Source organism: Odocoileus virginianus, chromosome 5 (genome assembly GCF_023699985.2).
Source record: "Odocoileus virginianus isolate 20LAN1187 ecotype Illinois chromosome 5, Ovbor_1.2, whole genome shotgun sequence".
Lineage (NCBI taxonomy): Eukaryota > Metazoa > Chordata > Mammalia > Artiodactyla > Cervidae > Odocoileus > Odocoileus virginianus.
The window spans coordinates 42,559,327-42,571,928 of NC_069678.1; the positions used below are offsets into that span (position 1 = coordinate 42,559,327).

At 40.2% G+C, this 12,602-nt stretch overlaps 1 protein-coding gene across 3 annotated transcripts in view; it reads right to left on the minus strand.

Moving 5' to 3' along the window:
- Positions 1–12,097, minus strand: part of SAMD13 (sterile alpha motif domain containing 13) — a 50,797-nt gene extending 38,700 nt beyond the window's left edge. For 2 of the 3 annotated variants that reach the window (XM_020891281.2, XM_020891282.2), the window contains exons 1-2: positions 12,017–12,097; positions 7,258–7,342 (exon numbers count right to left, since the gene is read on the minus strand). In XM_020891281.2, coding sequence (XP_020746940.1) covers positions 7,258–7,342; positions 12,017–12,026 — 95 coding nt within the window. In that variant the 5' untranslated portion in view covers positions 12,027–12,097. Of the gene's footprint in view, positions 1–7,257; positions 7,343–8,743; positions 8,949–12,016 lie in introns of those variants that run through there. The other variant, XM_020891283.2, reaches the window with a different exon arrangement.
- Positions 12,098–12,602: the final 505 nt, after the last annotated feature.

Here is a 12,602-nt window from a genome sequence, read left to right on the forward strand (position 1 = left end):
GTGGCTCTTATTTCAATAAGAGGGGGAAAATACCCTTAGATTAAAGACAGCTCTAGTCCAGACTAACAATAGTTATTAATAAAATAACGCTTAAAAGGATCAGTTGCTTGTTTCCAACTAATTTAAGCACATCCCAGGACAAAGATCTGGAAAATCTACGGGAATACAAAATTATCCAACATTCACCAAGGCAAAATTCAAAACACCTAACTTTCAATAAAGAATTACCAAGAATGCAAAGAAGCAGAAAAATATAACCCATAGTGAAAAGAAAAACCAATCAACTGAAACTGACTGAGAAGTGATAGAATTAGTAGACAAGGACATTGAAACAATTGTATGACTATATTTCATATGTTCAGAAGCTAGAGGGAAGGATATGTAAAGTGAAGACATGAAAGATTTAAAAAGACCAAGCTGAACTTCTAGAGATGAAAACTTGTTTGAAATGAAAAATGCACTGGGTAGGATTAACAAGAGATTATACATTTCAGAAGAAAATATTAGTGAACTTGAAGGAAAAGCAATAGAAACTATCCAAAAATGAAACACAGAAAAAAGACTGGAAAAAAATCAACAGGGTATCAGTGAATTGTGGGGCAGTATCAAGTGATCAAATAAACCTATAACTGGAGTCCCCAAAGGAGAAGTGGAGGGGACCAAAGAAAGTTTAAAAAATAACAGTTGAAAAATTTCCCCAGCAATCCCACTGCTGGGCATACACACCGAGGAAATCAGAATTGAAAGAGACATGTGTACCCCAATGTTCATCACAACACTGTTTACAATAGCCAGGACATGGAAGCAACCTAGATGCCCATCAGCAGATGAATGGATAAGGAAGCTATGGTACATATACACCATGGAATACTACTCAGCTATTAAAAAGAATGCATTTGAATCAGTTCTAATGAGGTGTATGAAACTGGAGCCTATTATACAGAGCGAAGGAAGTCAGAAAGCAAAACACCAATATTGTATATTAACACATATATATGGAATTTAGGAGGATGGTAATGATGACCCTATATGCGAGATAGCAAAAGAGACACAGATATAAAGAACAGACTGTTGAACTCTGTGGGAGAAGCCGAGGGTGGGATGATTTGAGAGAATAGCATTGAAACATGTATATTATCATATGTGAAATAGATCACCAGTCCAGGTTCGATGCATGAGGCATGGTGTTCAAGGCTGGTGCACTGGGATGACCCAGAGGGATGGGATGGGGAGGGAGGTAGGATGGGGGTTCAGGATGGGGAACACATGTACACCCATGGCTGATTCATGCCAATGTATGGCAAAACCACCACAATATCGTAAAGTAATTAGCCTCCAATTAAAATAAAAAGAAAAAAATTAAGAAAAAAAAGAAATTTCCAAACTTGATGAAAACTAAGCCCATAGATTCCCCCTCCCTAAAACAAACTGTAAACACAAGAAAGATGAATAAAACTACACTGAGTCTCATAATCAAATTGCTCAAAAATCAATGACACAGAAAATTTTTAAAGCAGGCTGAAAAGAAAGACAAGAAAAAAAGTAAAAATGTTTTTCTTGTCTTAAGATTGGAAACAAAATTAGGATGTCTAATCTCACCACTGTTATTCAACTTTTTACTGGAGGTCTTATTCAGCACAATAAAGAAAAAGAAATGAAAGGTATCCACAGTGGGAAAGAAAAAGTAAAACTGTTTTTATTCACAAGACATAGCTGTCTATGTTAAATATCTGATAGAATCTATGAAAAAGCCATTAGAAGTAATAAGTAAGTTTAGCAAGGTTGTAGGATACAAGATTGATACGAAAAAACCTACCATATTTCTTTATACTAACAATAAACAATTAGAAATTTAAATTTAAAAAGCATTATCAACAATGGGGCTTCTCTGGTGACTCAGTGTTAAAGAATCTGCTGTGAATGCAGGAGATGCAAGTTCAATCCCTGGGTTGGAGAGATCTCATAGAGAAGGACGGCAACCTCCTCCAGTATTCTTGCCTGGGAAATCCCATGGACAGAGGAGCCTGGTGGGCCACAGTCCATGGGATCACAGAAGAGTCAGATATGACCTAGCAACTAAACAAAAACAACCATTAATAACAGTATAAAAATATGAAATACGGAGGGTTATATCTGATAAAATATGTGCAAGACCTGCACACAGAAAACTATGAAATATTGCTGAGAGAAATTAAAGAGGACCTAAGTAATGGATCAGCTCAGCTGGCAGAGCAGAGGACTGCAGCGGTGATTAAGCTTCCATCATCCTTAGATCGCTGGTTTGATTCCGCTGGAAAAGAAATGCAAAAAGGCAAAATGGTTGTCTGAGGAGGCCTTACAAATAGCTGTGAAAAGAAGGGAAGTGAAAAGCAAGGAAGAAAAGGAAAGATATTCCCATTTGAATGCAGAGTCCCAAAGAATAGCAAGGAGAGATAAGAAAGCACTCCTCAGCGATCAATGCAAAGAAATAGAGGAAAACAACAGAATGGGAAAGACTAGAGATCTCTTCAAGAAAATTAGAGATACCAAGGGAACATTTCATGCTAAGATGGGTTTGATAAAGGACAGAAATGTTACGGACCTAACAGAAGCAGAAGATACTAAGAAGAGGTGGCAAGAATACACAGAAGAACTGTACAAAAAAGATCTTCATGACTCAGATAATCACAATGGTGTGATCACTCACCTAGAGCCAGACATCCTGGAATGTGAAGTCAAGTGGGCCTTAGAAAGCATCAATACGAACAAAGCTAGTGGATGTGATGGAATTCCAGTTGAGCTATTTCAAATCCTAAAAGATGATGCTGTGAAAGTGCTGCACTCAATATGCCAGCAAATTTGGAAAACTCAGCAGTGGCCACAGGCCTGGAAAGGGTCAGTTTTCACTCCAATCCCTAAGAAAGGCAATCCCAAAGAATGCTCAAACTACCGCACAATTGCACTCATCTCCCATGCTAGTGAAGCATTGCTCAAAATTCTCCGAGCCAGGCTTCAGCAATACGTGAACCGTGAACTTCTAGATGTTCAAGCTGGTTTTAGAAAAGGCAGAGGAACCAGAGATCAAATTGTCAACATCTGCTGGATCATCGAGAAAGCAAGAGAGTTCCAGAAAAACATCTATTTCTGCTTTATTGACTATGCCAAAGCCTTCGACTGTGTGGATCACAATAAACTGTGGAAAATTCTGAAAGAGATGGGAATACCAGACCGCCTGAACTGCCTCTTGAGAAACTTTTATGCAGGTCAGGAAGCAACAGTTAGAACTGGACATGGAACAACAGACTGTTTTCAAATAGGAAAAGGAGTACATCAAGCCTGTATATTGTCACCCTGCTTATTTAACTTATATGCAGAGTACATCATGAGAAACGCTGGGCTGGAAGAAGCATAAGCTGGAATCAAGATTTCAGGGAGAAATATCAATAACCTCAGATATGCAGATGACACCACCCTTATGGCAGAAAGTGAAGACGAACTACTAAAGAGCCTCTTGATGAAAGTGAAAGAGGAGAGTGAAAAAGTTGGCTTAAAGCTCAACATTCCGAAAACTAAGATCATGGCATCTGCTCCGATCACCTCATGGGAAATAGATGGGGAGACAGTGGAAACAGTGTCAGACTTTATTTTCTTGGGCTCCAAAATCATTGCAGATGGTGACTGCAGCCATGAAATTAAAAGACGCTTACTTCTTGGAAGGAAAGTTATGACCGACCTAGATAGCATATTAAAGAGCAGAGACATTACTTTGCCAACAAAGGTCCATCTGGTCAAGGGTATGGTTTTTCCAGTGGTTATGTATGGATGTGAGAGTTGGACTGTGAAGAAAGCTGAGTTCCGAAAAATTGATGCTTTTGAACTGTGGTGTTGGAGAAGACTCTTGAGAGTCTCTTGGACTGCAAGGAGATCCAACCAGTCCATCCTGAAGGAGATCAGTCCTGGGTGTTCACTGGAAGGATTGACGCTGAAGCTGAAACTCCAATACTTTGGCCACCTCATGCGAAGAGTTGACTCATTGGAAAAGACCCTGATGCTGGGAGGGATTGGGGGCAGGAGGAGAAGGGGACGACAGAGGATGAGATGGCTGGATGGCATCACCGACTCGATGGGCATGAGTTTGAGTAAACTCTGGGAGTTGGTGATGGACAGGGAGGCCTGGCGTGCTGCGATTCATGGGGTCGCAAAGAGTCGGACACGACTGAGCAACTGAACTGAACTGAACTGAAGTAATGGATCGAAATGCTGTGTTAATGAGTTGGAAGACACAATACTGTTAAGATGTCGATTCTCCTTAAATTGATCTATAATTCTATGCAATGCCAGTCAAATGACCAGCAGGCATTTTTTGGGTATAAATTTACAAGCTGATTTATATGGAAAAGCAAAGGACCTAAGAGTGCCAAAACAAGTTCCAAAAAGATCAAAGTTGAATGGATAATACTACCTGACTTCAAGATTTATCATAAAGGTATCCAAACAGTGCTGTATTGGCATAAATATATACAAAATATCAACAGAATACAATAGAGTCCAGAACTAGATCTATTGATATAGGATCAGTTATTTTTTCAACAAAGTTGCAGAGATAGTTCAATAAATGGTGCTGGAACAATTGGATATCCAAAGGCAAAAAAACCAACCACTGAAACCACTATCAACAGTAAGATTTTAATCCTTATTCCACACCATATACAAAAATTAACTCAAAAATTATAGTCCCAAATCTAAGAAAACATAAGAGAAAATCTTTGTGACCTTGAGCAAGGCAAATATTCCTTAGATAAGTGACACTAAAAGCACTATCCATAAAATAAAAAATTTATAAACTGGACTTCATCAAAATTTAAAACTTCTGCACTTTGAAAAGCACTGTAGAGAGAATGAAAAAACAAATTACATACAACAAGAAAATATTTTCAAATCATGTATATAACAAAGGACTTGTATCCTGAATATGTAAAAGTTCTACACAATAACATATTAAAAAACGAGCCCAATAAAAAGATGGGCAAAAGATCTGAACAATACTTAAGAAGATCTATAGATAAAACAAGCACAAAAAAAAAAAACTCAACATCCTTGGTCATTACAGAAATGAAAATTAAAACCATACCTAATAACCAAGAAGAGAGCTGTAAAACATTGATAAAGGAAATTGAAAACGATTCAAAGTAATGGAAAGATATACCATGCTCTTGGATTAGAAGAATTAATGTTGTTAAAATGGTCGTACTATACAAAGCAATCTTCAGATTAAAAAGCAAAGCAAAACACACCTAATGGAATGAAGAAGACTGATCACACCAAATTCCTGAGGACACAGAACAATTGGAGTGCTCACGCACCGCTGGTGGGAATGTAAAATGGCACAACTAGTTCGGAAAATAGTTTGGCAATTTCTTACAGAGCTTAGCATACACCTACCACATGGCCCAGTCACTTCACTCCTAGATACTTATCCAAGAAAAATGTACATGTTCACACACACACACACCTGTACACAAGTGACCAAGGCAGTTTAGTTGTAATCCCTAATAAATGGGAACAACCTAAATGCCTATGAACAACTGGGTGGACAAACAATGAACAAAGTATTGTATATCCATACAGTAAAACATTGCTTAGTAATAAAAATCAATGAACTATTGATATATATTATAACACAAATGAATCCTAAATTAATTATTCTGGGAGAAAGAAACCAGACCCCTTCCCTCCCCCTAAAAAAGTACATTTTGAATAATTCCATTTATATAAAAATCTAGGAAAAATAAACTAATCTTCGGTGAGAACCTATCAGTGTTGCCTGGGGAATATGAGGGCAGAGAAGGGCAGGAAGGAGAGATTATAAAGGTTTATGAGGAACCTGTGGGGATGATGGATATGTTTGTTATCTTAATTTTGGTAATGGTTTCATGGGTGTATACAAATGTCAGAGCTTATCAGATTTTATACTTAAACACATGCAGTTTATTATATGGCAATCATATTTCAATGAAGCTGTTAACTTTTAAAATTGATTTAAATTGAATAAAATTAAAAGTTCAGTTCATCAGTTACATTAGTCACATTTCAAGTTTTTAATTGCCACATGCAGCTCGTGGCTACCATGGTGGATAGTACCTGTGTAGGACATTTTCATCACTGCTCAGGGTACTATTGGAAGCAGTTGGTCTAACTGACACATTAAAAAAAGCATCTATTTCTTTCATTCCTTCTCCATCTAACTTCCCCAAGCTTCAAACATGGGAACAAGCATGGAAGCATGGCATTGATATATAAATTATAGGAGAATTTTTTAAAGCAGATTTTTATTAAGTTTAATGTAACTTTAATATAAAAAGCACCTTCTATTCATAAACATATATAGCATACTATTTTTTCATTTAGTTATCACAGCTTCTACAGATTACATTAGCTTCTTGCAAAGCTCAAGTTGAAGGAGATTTTAAGCTAAAATGACAGGGGAAAAATGAAACAGACAACACTGTCTTGGAGCATACTTCTTCCTTGTAAGCAATGTGTTTAGAGCCAAAATATAACTCCTAGAATAAACATTTTTTTCATATACTTACAGATATTTTATTCCTGAAATACATAGCATGTTTCAGAATACACTACATAATGCAACTAAATTTTCCTATTTAAAAGTATCAAGCATATAACTCATAATAAATATAATCAGAAGTTTCAACTGTAAGAACAGAGGGAAAAAGAGACTTTGGTATATGCAGAAATGTTTCACATTCAAGGAACAGTTCATAAAGTGAGGACAGAGAAACTGTTAAACTTAGTATTCTTACTGACAGTTTTTTCCTTCCCTTCCTATAGCTTTCATTTTTGAGATGGGTGGTTTTATTGAAAAAAGATTCAATCTCTCTTTTCTTTTCCCCCTCACACACACACCCTGCACCCCTCCCCACACCCTCCTCACTATGGACTTGGGAGGCAGAGTCTCTGTTTGTTCTGTGTTTTTGTTCAATATACAGAATTCAGGGCTGGAATCTGCAACCTTCCCTGTTTTAAAGCCTGATACACTAACCCTTTATGCACTTTGATGTCTGAGTCATCTCTTAGAAATGGAATACAGAAAAAGGCAATTGGGGCTGGGGGTAGAGGGGAAGCTGATCACCAGTGTAGACCAATCACCCAAGACAACCCCCAACAGTGTATTGTAGTAGATAAGCAAGAAGTACAAAAATAGAACCCAAGTCCCTCTGTTGTTTGCAGAAGCAGAACTCACAAGCCAGTTTCACTTACTTTTTTACACCGACAGAGCCATTTTCCTTGTTTTCCATGTCAACAGATAGCATGGGGAGGCTGCAGGGTTCCTTTACTTCAGCAACTAATCAATAAGGGAGAAAAGCTCGTGTTTAATTCTTTGAAAGTGAGAGAAGAATATATATTCTGAATCGGAAACATAATGGTCCCTTTTACAGCCTCACACCAATTCACGTATATGTTTGCTTAAATCTCCAGTTCCCTCAGCGATTGGAGAGATGTGATTAAACCTAAAGAATTGGAGGAGACAGACTGGGGTGCTTTCATCTGTGCTGGCACTCCCTGCTTCGACAATAAGCATTTGCAAATGAAATTGAATCCTTGTTCAAAACAAGTGCTGTGTGAACTGGCACAGCTTCTCCCAGTGCCAAGCTCTCACTTAAGACACTGAAACTCATAAATGAGTCAAAGTCGACAAAAACAATCCCCCTTTTCCTCCCCTTTCCACCTCGGGGGCTGTGATTTCTTTTTTTCTTACTATATTTGTGTGTTGTTGTTGGTTTTTTTTTCTGTCCACTCCCACTTCTCCTCTATTTTTTCACTGCGATGTAAAAGATCACTTAAAGCTTTTGTCAGCAAGTATTCCCCTACCTCATATATTCTCAATGAAAATCTTAAAAACCTGTCTGTGAGATGGCCATGGTCTGGTAAAGCTGGAAGCTCATGAAAATGTCAGATAGTCCTTCACACAGAAAGGTGCTGCTGGGGTGCGTGTGTGTGTGTGTGTGCGTGTGTGTGTAAGAGAGGGTAGGCAGCTCATTAGATTTATGTAAAAATCATCAAAACATTCAAGGAGATATAGTAGCATCTATCACTTTGTCTTTTTGTTTAGTAGGAAGAACACAGAAAAAATAAAATCCCTCTACAATTAATATGCAATTAGCAAGATGAAAAAAGCTACGAACAAAACTGCTGGAAAAAAAAAAAAAACTAGTTCTGAAACGTGCTTGTTCTTCTACAGCTGAAGCCATAAATTAAATACATTTCCTCTCAAATCACTTTATACTTCGGCACTTCTTCCCTAGGGATTATTCTGACATGACAAGTGCATCATTTAGTATATTCACAAGATTTTATCACTGTTACAGAAGTAGATGATTAACAAATAATACTGTAAGTGTGGGATAATCTTCACTGCTGATACACACACACACATACGCACACACACAAACTTCCAGTCACTACACCACTTAGATCATTCATAGAGAAATCCAACATTTAATATACATCTAGATATTAACATACATCCACACACCGTTACAGAGTAGACAGAAGATAGTGCTGCTTGCTCCATGCCAAAAGAATGATTTCACTTCAGTTGGAAACTGTTACACATTCACCATTTTCTAAGCATCTCAGAAACAAAACAAAACACAACACTCACAATGATACTCTGCAACACCACACTACATTGTCTTATTATTATTATTTTCTTTTCTTGTGGAAGAGTAAAAAGAAAACCTACCTAGAAGCAACTAAAACATATCATTTTTTATAGGCTTATCAAGAACAGCCAAAGAAACCCCAATGTTTTCTTTCACAAAGTAGGCTGGCAAAGGCATTCAATAAGGAGGTACAATTTGACACAGTGAAATAAAACCAGGCTGGCTCTCAGCCAACATGACGTTAGGAATCACACACAAGCTGCACCAACTGCCTTCTGGTTCATGGCTGACTTTTTAAAGCTACAGTGTGCCTCTTCACTTTTGCTAACTACCTTCAGCACAATTAGTGGAAGTGAATGAACCACGCGTCCCCAAGCAGCAGAATTCTCCCTGCACCTGTCTTGATCAAAGGAAAACAAACGGTATCAAGAGGCTATTATTTTCTCCCTCCCCTTCCTTGTTTCTGCATCCTATGTCTTTACTGTTCTGAGCAGGAATGCCATGTATCAAACTATTTGTTTTTTCTTCCCTATGGGAGAAAAAAATAAGAGAAAGTCCAGTGCTCAGGGGCTATATTCAGTGAACACCCAGAAGCTGCAGTCCTGTGTTACTCTTTGGCTGACAAAGTTCCCAGGGCTGGCTTTCAAGCTCTTTGTGAAAATAAGGAAAGCACTGCCCAGCAGAAAATCCTTTTACTTCATTATGCAGGAAGTAACATATTTCAGAGAGGATGCAAAGGAGATGACCAGATCGCCTGAGAACGCCCACATTCTTTAATTTTGGCATTCATCCTACCAGATGAAGTCAGCCAAAAACTCAAAATAAAACAAACTTTATTCTATGAAACAAAAACAATTAGTCTGGGAGGTTTCATTTTACCAGATCTCCCCAGTTGCGTAAAAAGTGTAATTCAACAAATTCAACATTTCTTTTCTATGAGCACCTGCTACTATATTAATTACATATGAAAAAGAAGATTTGTGCCAACCCTCAAATTCATAGTATCTTCCACCTTCCTAAGTCCCAGTTCGGGAAAGGGGAAGGTAGAATAAAGGCCAGGCATGATCTTTTGATTAAGTTACCCTGATCAATCTCACAGCTCTCTTGCTTGACTAGGAACTACTGCTCAAGGGAAACATTCCCATTCCACAAACATACTGTATATAACTAGCAACATAAATGATTGTCATTGATTAAACAATCAATACTTGCACACTTTTAGGTCAAGATGTCAACAAAACCTCTCAAGGTAGGGCAGAAGGATCCTAGAAAAAGTCATCTCCTGCTGTAATACTGTATAGACTGGGCAGAATTGAGGAGAAAGCTACTGGTCTCTCTTTTCTTTAGCAATTTTTAAGGGTACTAGAAAATCAGCAACTATGATCTAAATTTGCAATCTGAATTTCAAAGTCAATTTTCTTCCCTTTACTTATTGCAGGAATGGTATTAGAAATTTTCAACTTCTTGAAAGATTATCACTGAGAAAAATTTCAAATGTTCTCTCTGCCCATCTTTGCCATTGCCCCCTTGAAAGAGCAAATGATAATAACTTAGGGAAGACTTCTAAATATTCTTTTATTTTTGAGTACTATTTTTTGAGTACAGCTCAAACAAGTGGTTTTCTTCTTGGTTTGTTTTATCACCAATGATCAAAATGATGAACTCTTCTGTAGACAGAGGACTCTTTCACCAACAGATTCCATAATGCTTTTGAACTTGATCTGAGGTGTCTAAACTGTTTTCCAACTAAATTCAAATGGAAGGGGTCTGGGCTGTGAGTCCTGGGGGCAAGGGATAGAGAAGAGACTACCCTGACAGCACTGTCATGGCACTGCTTAGATCAATATTAGGTTCAGCCCACCACTCTTGAAAGAAGGGAGGCAAAGTGTAGTTACACTGACTCTCAGACACCCTCACAGGAGAAAGGATTCTGTTTCTCCAAGAATTTCTTCCTATGTATAGAAGAGGGCATCCCTTACTGTCTTGCCTGTTGTGATCAAAATTTGCTGTTAGACAAGGGTGTGGGTTTCAGAAGGTGTTGTGAAAAATCAATCCCATTTTATAAAAAATGAGCCACATATCCTGACTACAGGAGGTTTCATTCATCAGCTAATTTCTAATTTTGGAGTAAACTGACATTTGTGGGTATAAGCATCTATACTAGTACTCAACCACTTCCTCCTCACTCCCTCCAACAAAATGATATTAACCCTCTTCTCTGCTAATAAACATTAAGTGTATTTGTGTGTAGTGTGGTTCCTGGTATGTGTGTAGGGCATAGCATAAACGTAGTATGTGTGATGAGTGTATGCTGTGTAATATGTGTGGGTGTTGTACCTGTGGTATATGTGTGTGTTTGTGCGTAGTGTCGTGGTATTCGTGTGTTTGCACAATGTGCAGTATGCATTGTGTTTGTGTCTGTAAGAGAAGTGAGAGAGAGATACAAACCAACAAGACCCTCTGATCCAGGCTATCATGGGATGTGCTAAAGTAACTTCAGAGGTCCTCGAGCTGAGATTCTGGAGCAGTACTTTAGGGGACACTTGGAAATGGGCTCAGATAGGAAAGGAGATGGGTCAGGAAGGATGGGAAACTGGTGCCTCAATAGGCTTCTTTTATTGATCTCTCATCCCCCAGTGAGCAAGCACCCTCCCGGGGAACCGTCCGCCCTGCCTTGCCTCCAGGTATCCGCCCGCAGGCGGCTCCAGACAGAATCTCCAAGCGCAGACCTGGGTACACAGCGCTGCAGAAGTCATCTCAAGAAGTCGCCGAAGGGCAGGGCCGAGCTCAGCAGGGCCCTAGAGGGTCTCTAGGGAAAACTGAGGAGGGCCTGGAGAGGGGGCGCTGGGGGCAGAACGTAGGGCAGGAGAGGGGATGCCAGAGAGACTCTTTAATCAGCGGTCAAGTCCGATAGCCAAACGACTCGCTTGTGGCACTGGTGATAGAGGGGAAAGTTTCTGGCTAAGATTTTCAAGAAGAAATCGTTTGTCTTAGGAACTGGGGGCTCCCCCGGGGAACTCATCTTTGGAAGGGGAGTAGGGAGGTGTGGCGCTCGGTAAGCGCCCAGCCGAGCCTTGCCATCTCCTGGTCCCCTCCTGCTAGCTCCGCCCTGTAACCCCCGGGGAGCCGCAGCGCTCCACGGGGCCGGGCACGCTTCTGCCCCCACTTCCACTCCGGGGTGACAGATAACACACTCGGGGGCACAACAATCTCAGGAGCACCGGACGCACAGCAGAGACGAGGGAGGGCAGGGCAGTTTTTCTCGTGGCTTTCTTCGTTTCCTTCCATCCTGGACAGGGGGTGGGTAGGACGAGCGCGTTCCCAGTGCCCTCGGAGCACGAGCGATCACTTACCTCCCCGCATGGCCAGCGCCGGGAGGCTTTCCCCGGTGCAGAGCTCGCCGGCCGCCACGCGCCCAGCCCCAGTGCACCCGGCCGGGCGCGCGGGGCACGCCGGGACTTGTAGTCTCCGCCCTCGGGGCGAGGGTCCGAGGGCTGGGTCGGCGAGGAAGCCGAGAGGCCCGGGAGGGAAGGGTTGGGGCCGGGACGCTAGGAAGGTAAAGGGAGGTCGTTTGCAAGAACTTAAAACTTCCTGGGAGCTGGAGGTGTGAAACACTCCGAGAGAGGCTTTTAAACAGGGAGTTTTCAGGCTAATAGCTTTTTCTTCCTGTCTTATTCGCACGTGGCAACTCTGATGAAGTTTTGAGCTGGGTTTTGGCAGTTATGACAAGCAGAGATTTCCTCGGGCCAAGTCCGTATTAAAGCGTTACTCCTTTCACCCGAACACACAGTGGCATCCACTGCTTGGAACACCTATTGTGTGGCTCACTCAGTTGAAGCCCTGGGCATGCAAAGGGAGAGTGAATAATTGCCCATTCCGTTTGAACAGCACTTTACAGTTTACAAAGCACTTTTTACTGACTTAGTTCATTTTATTAGA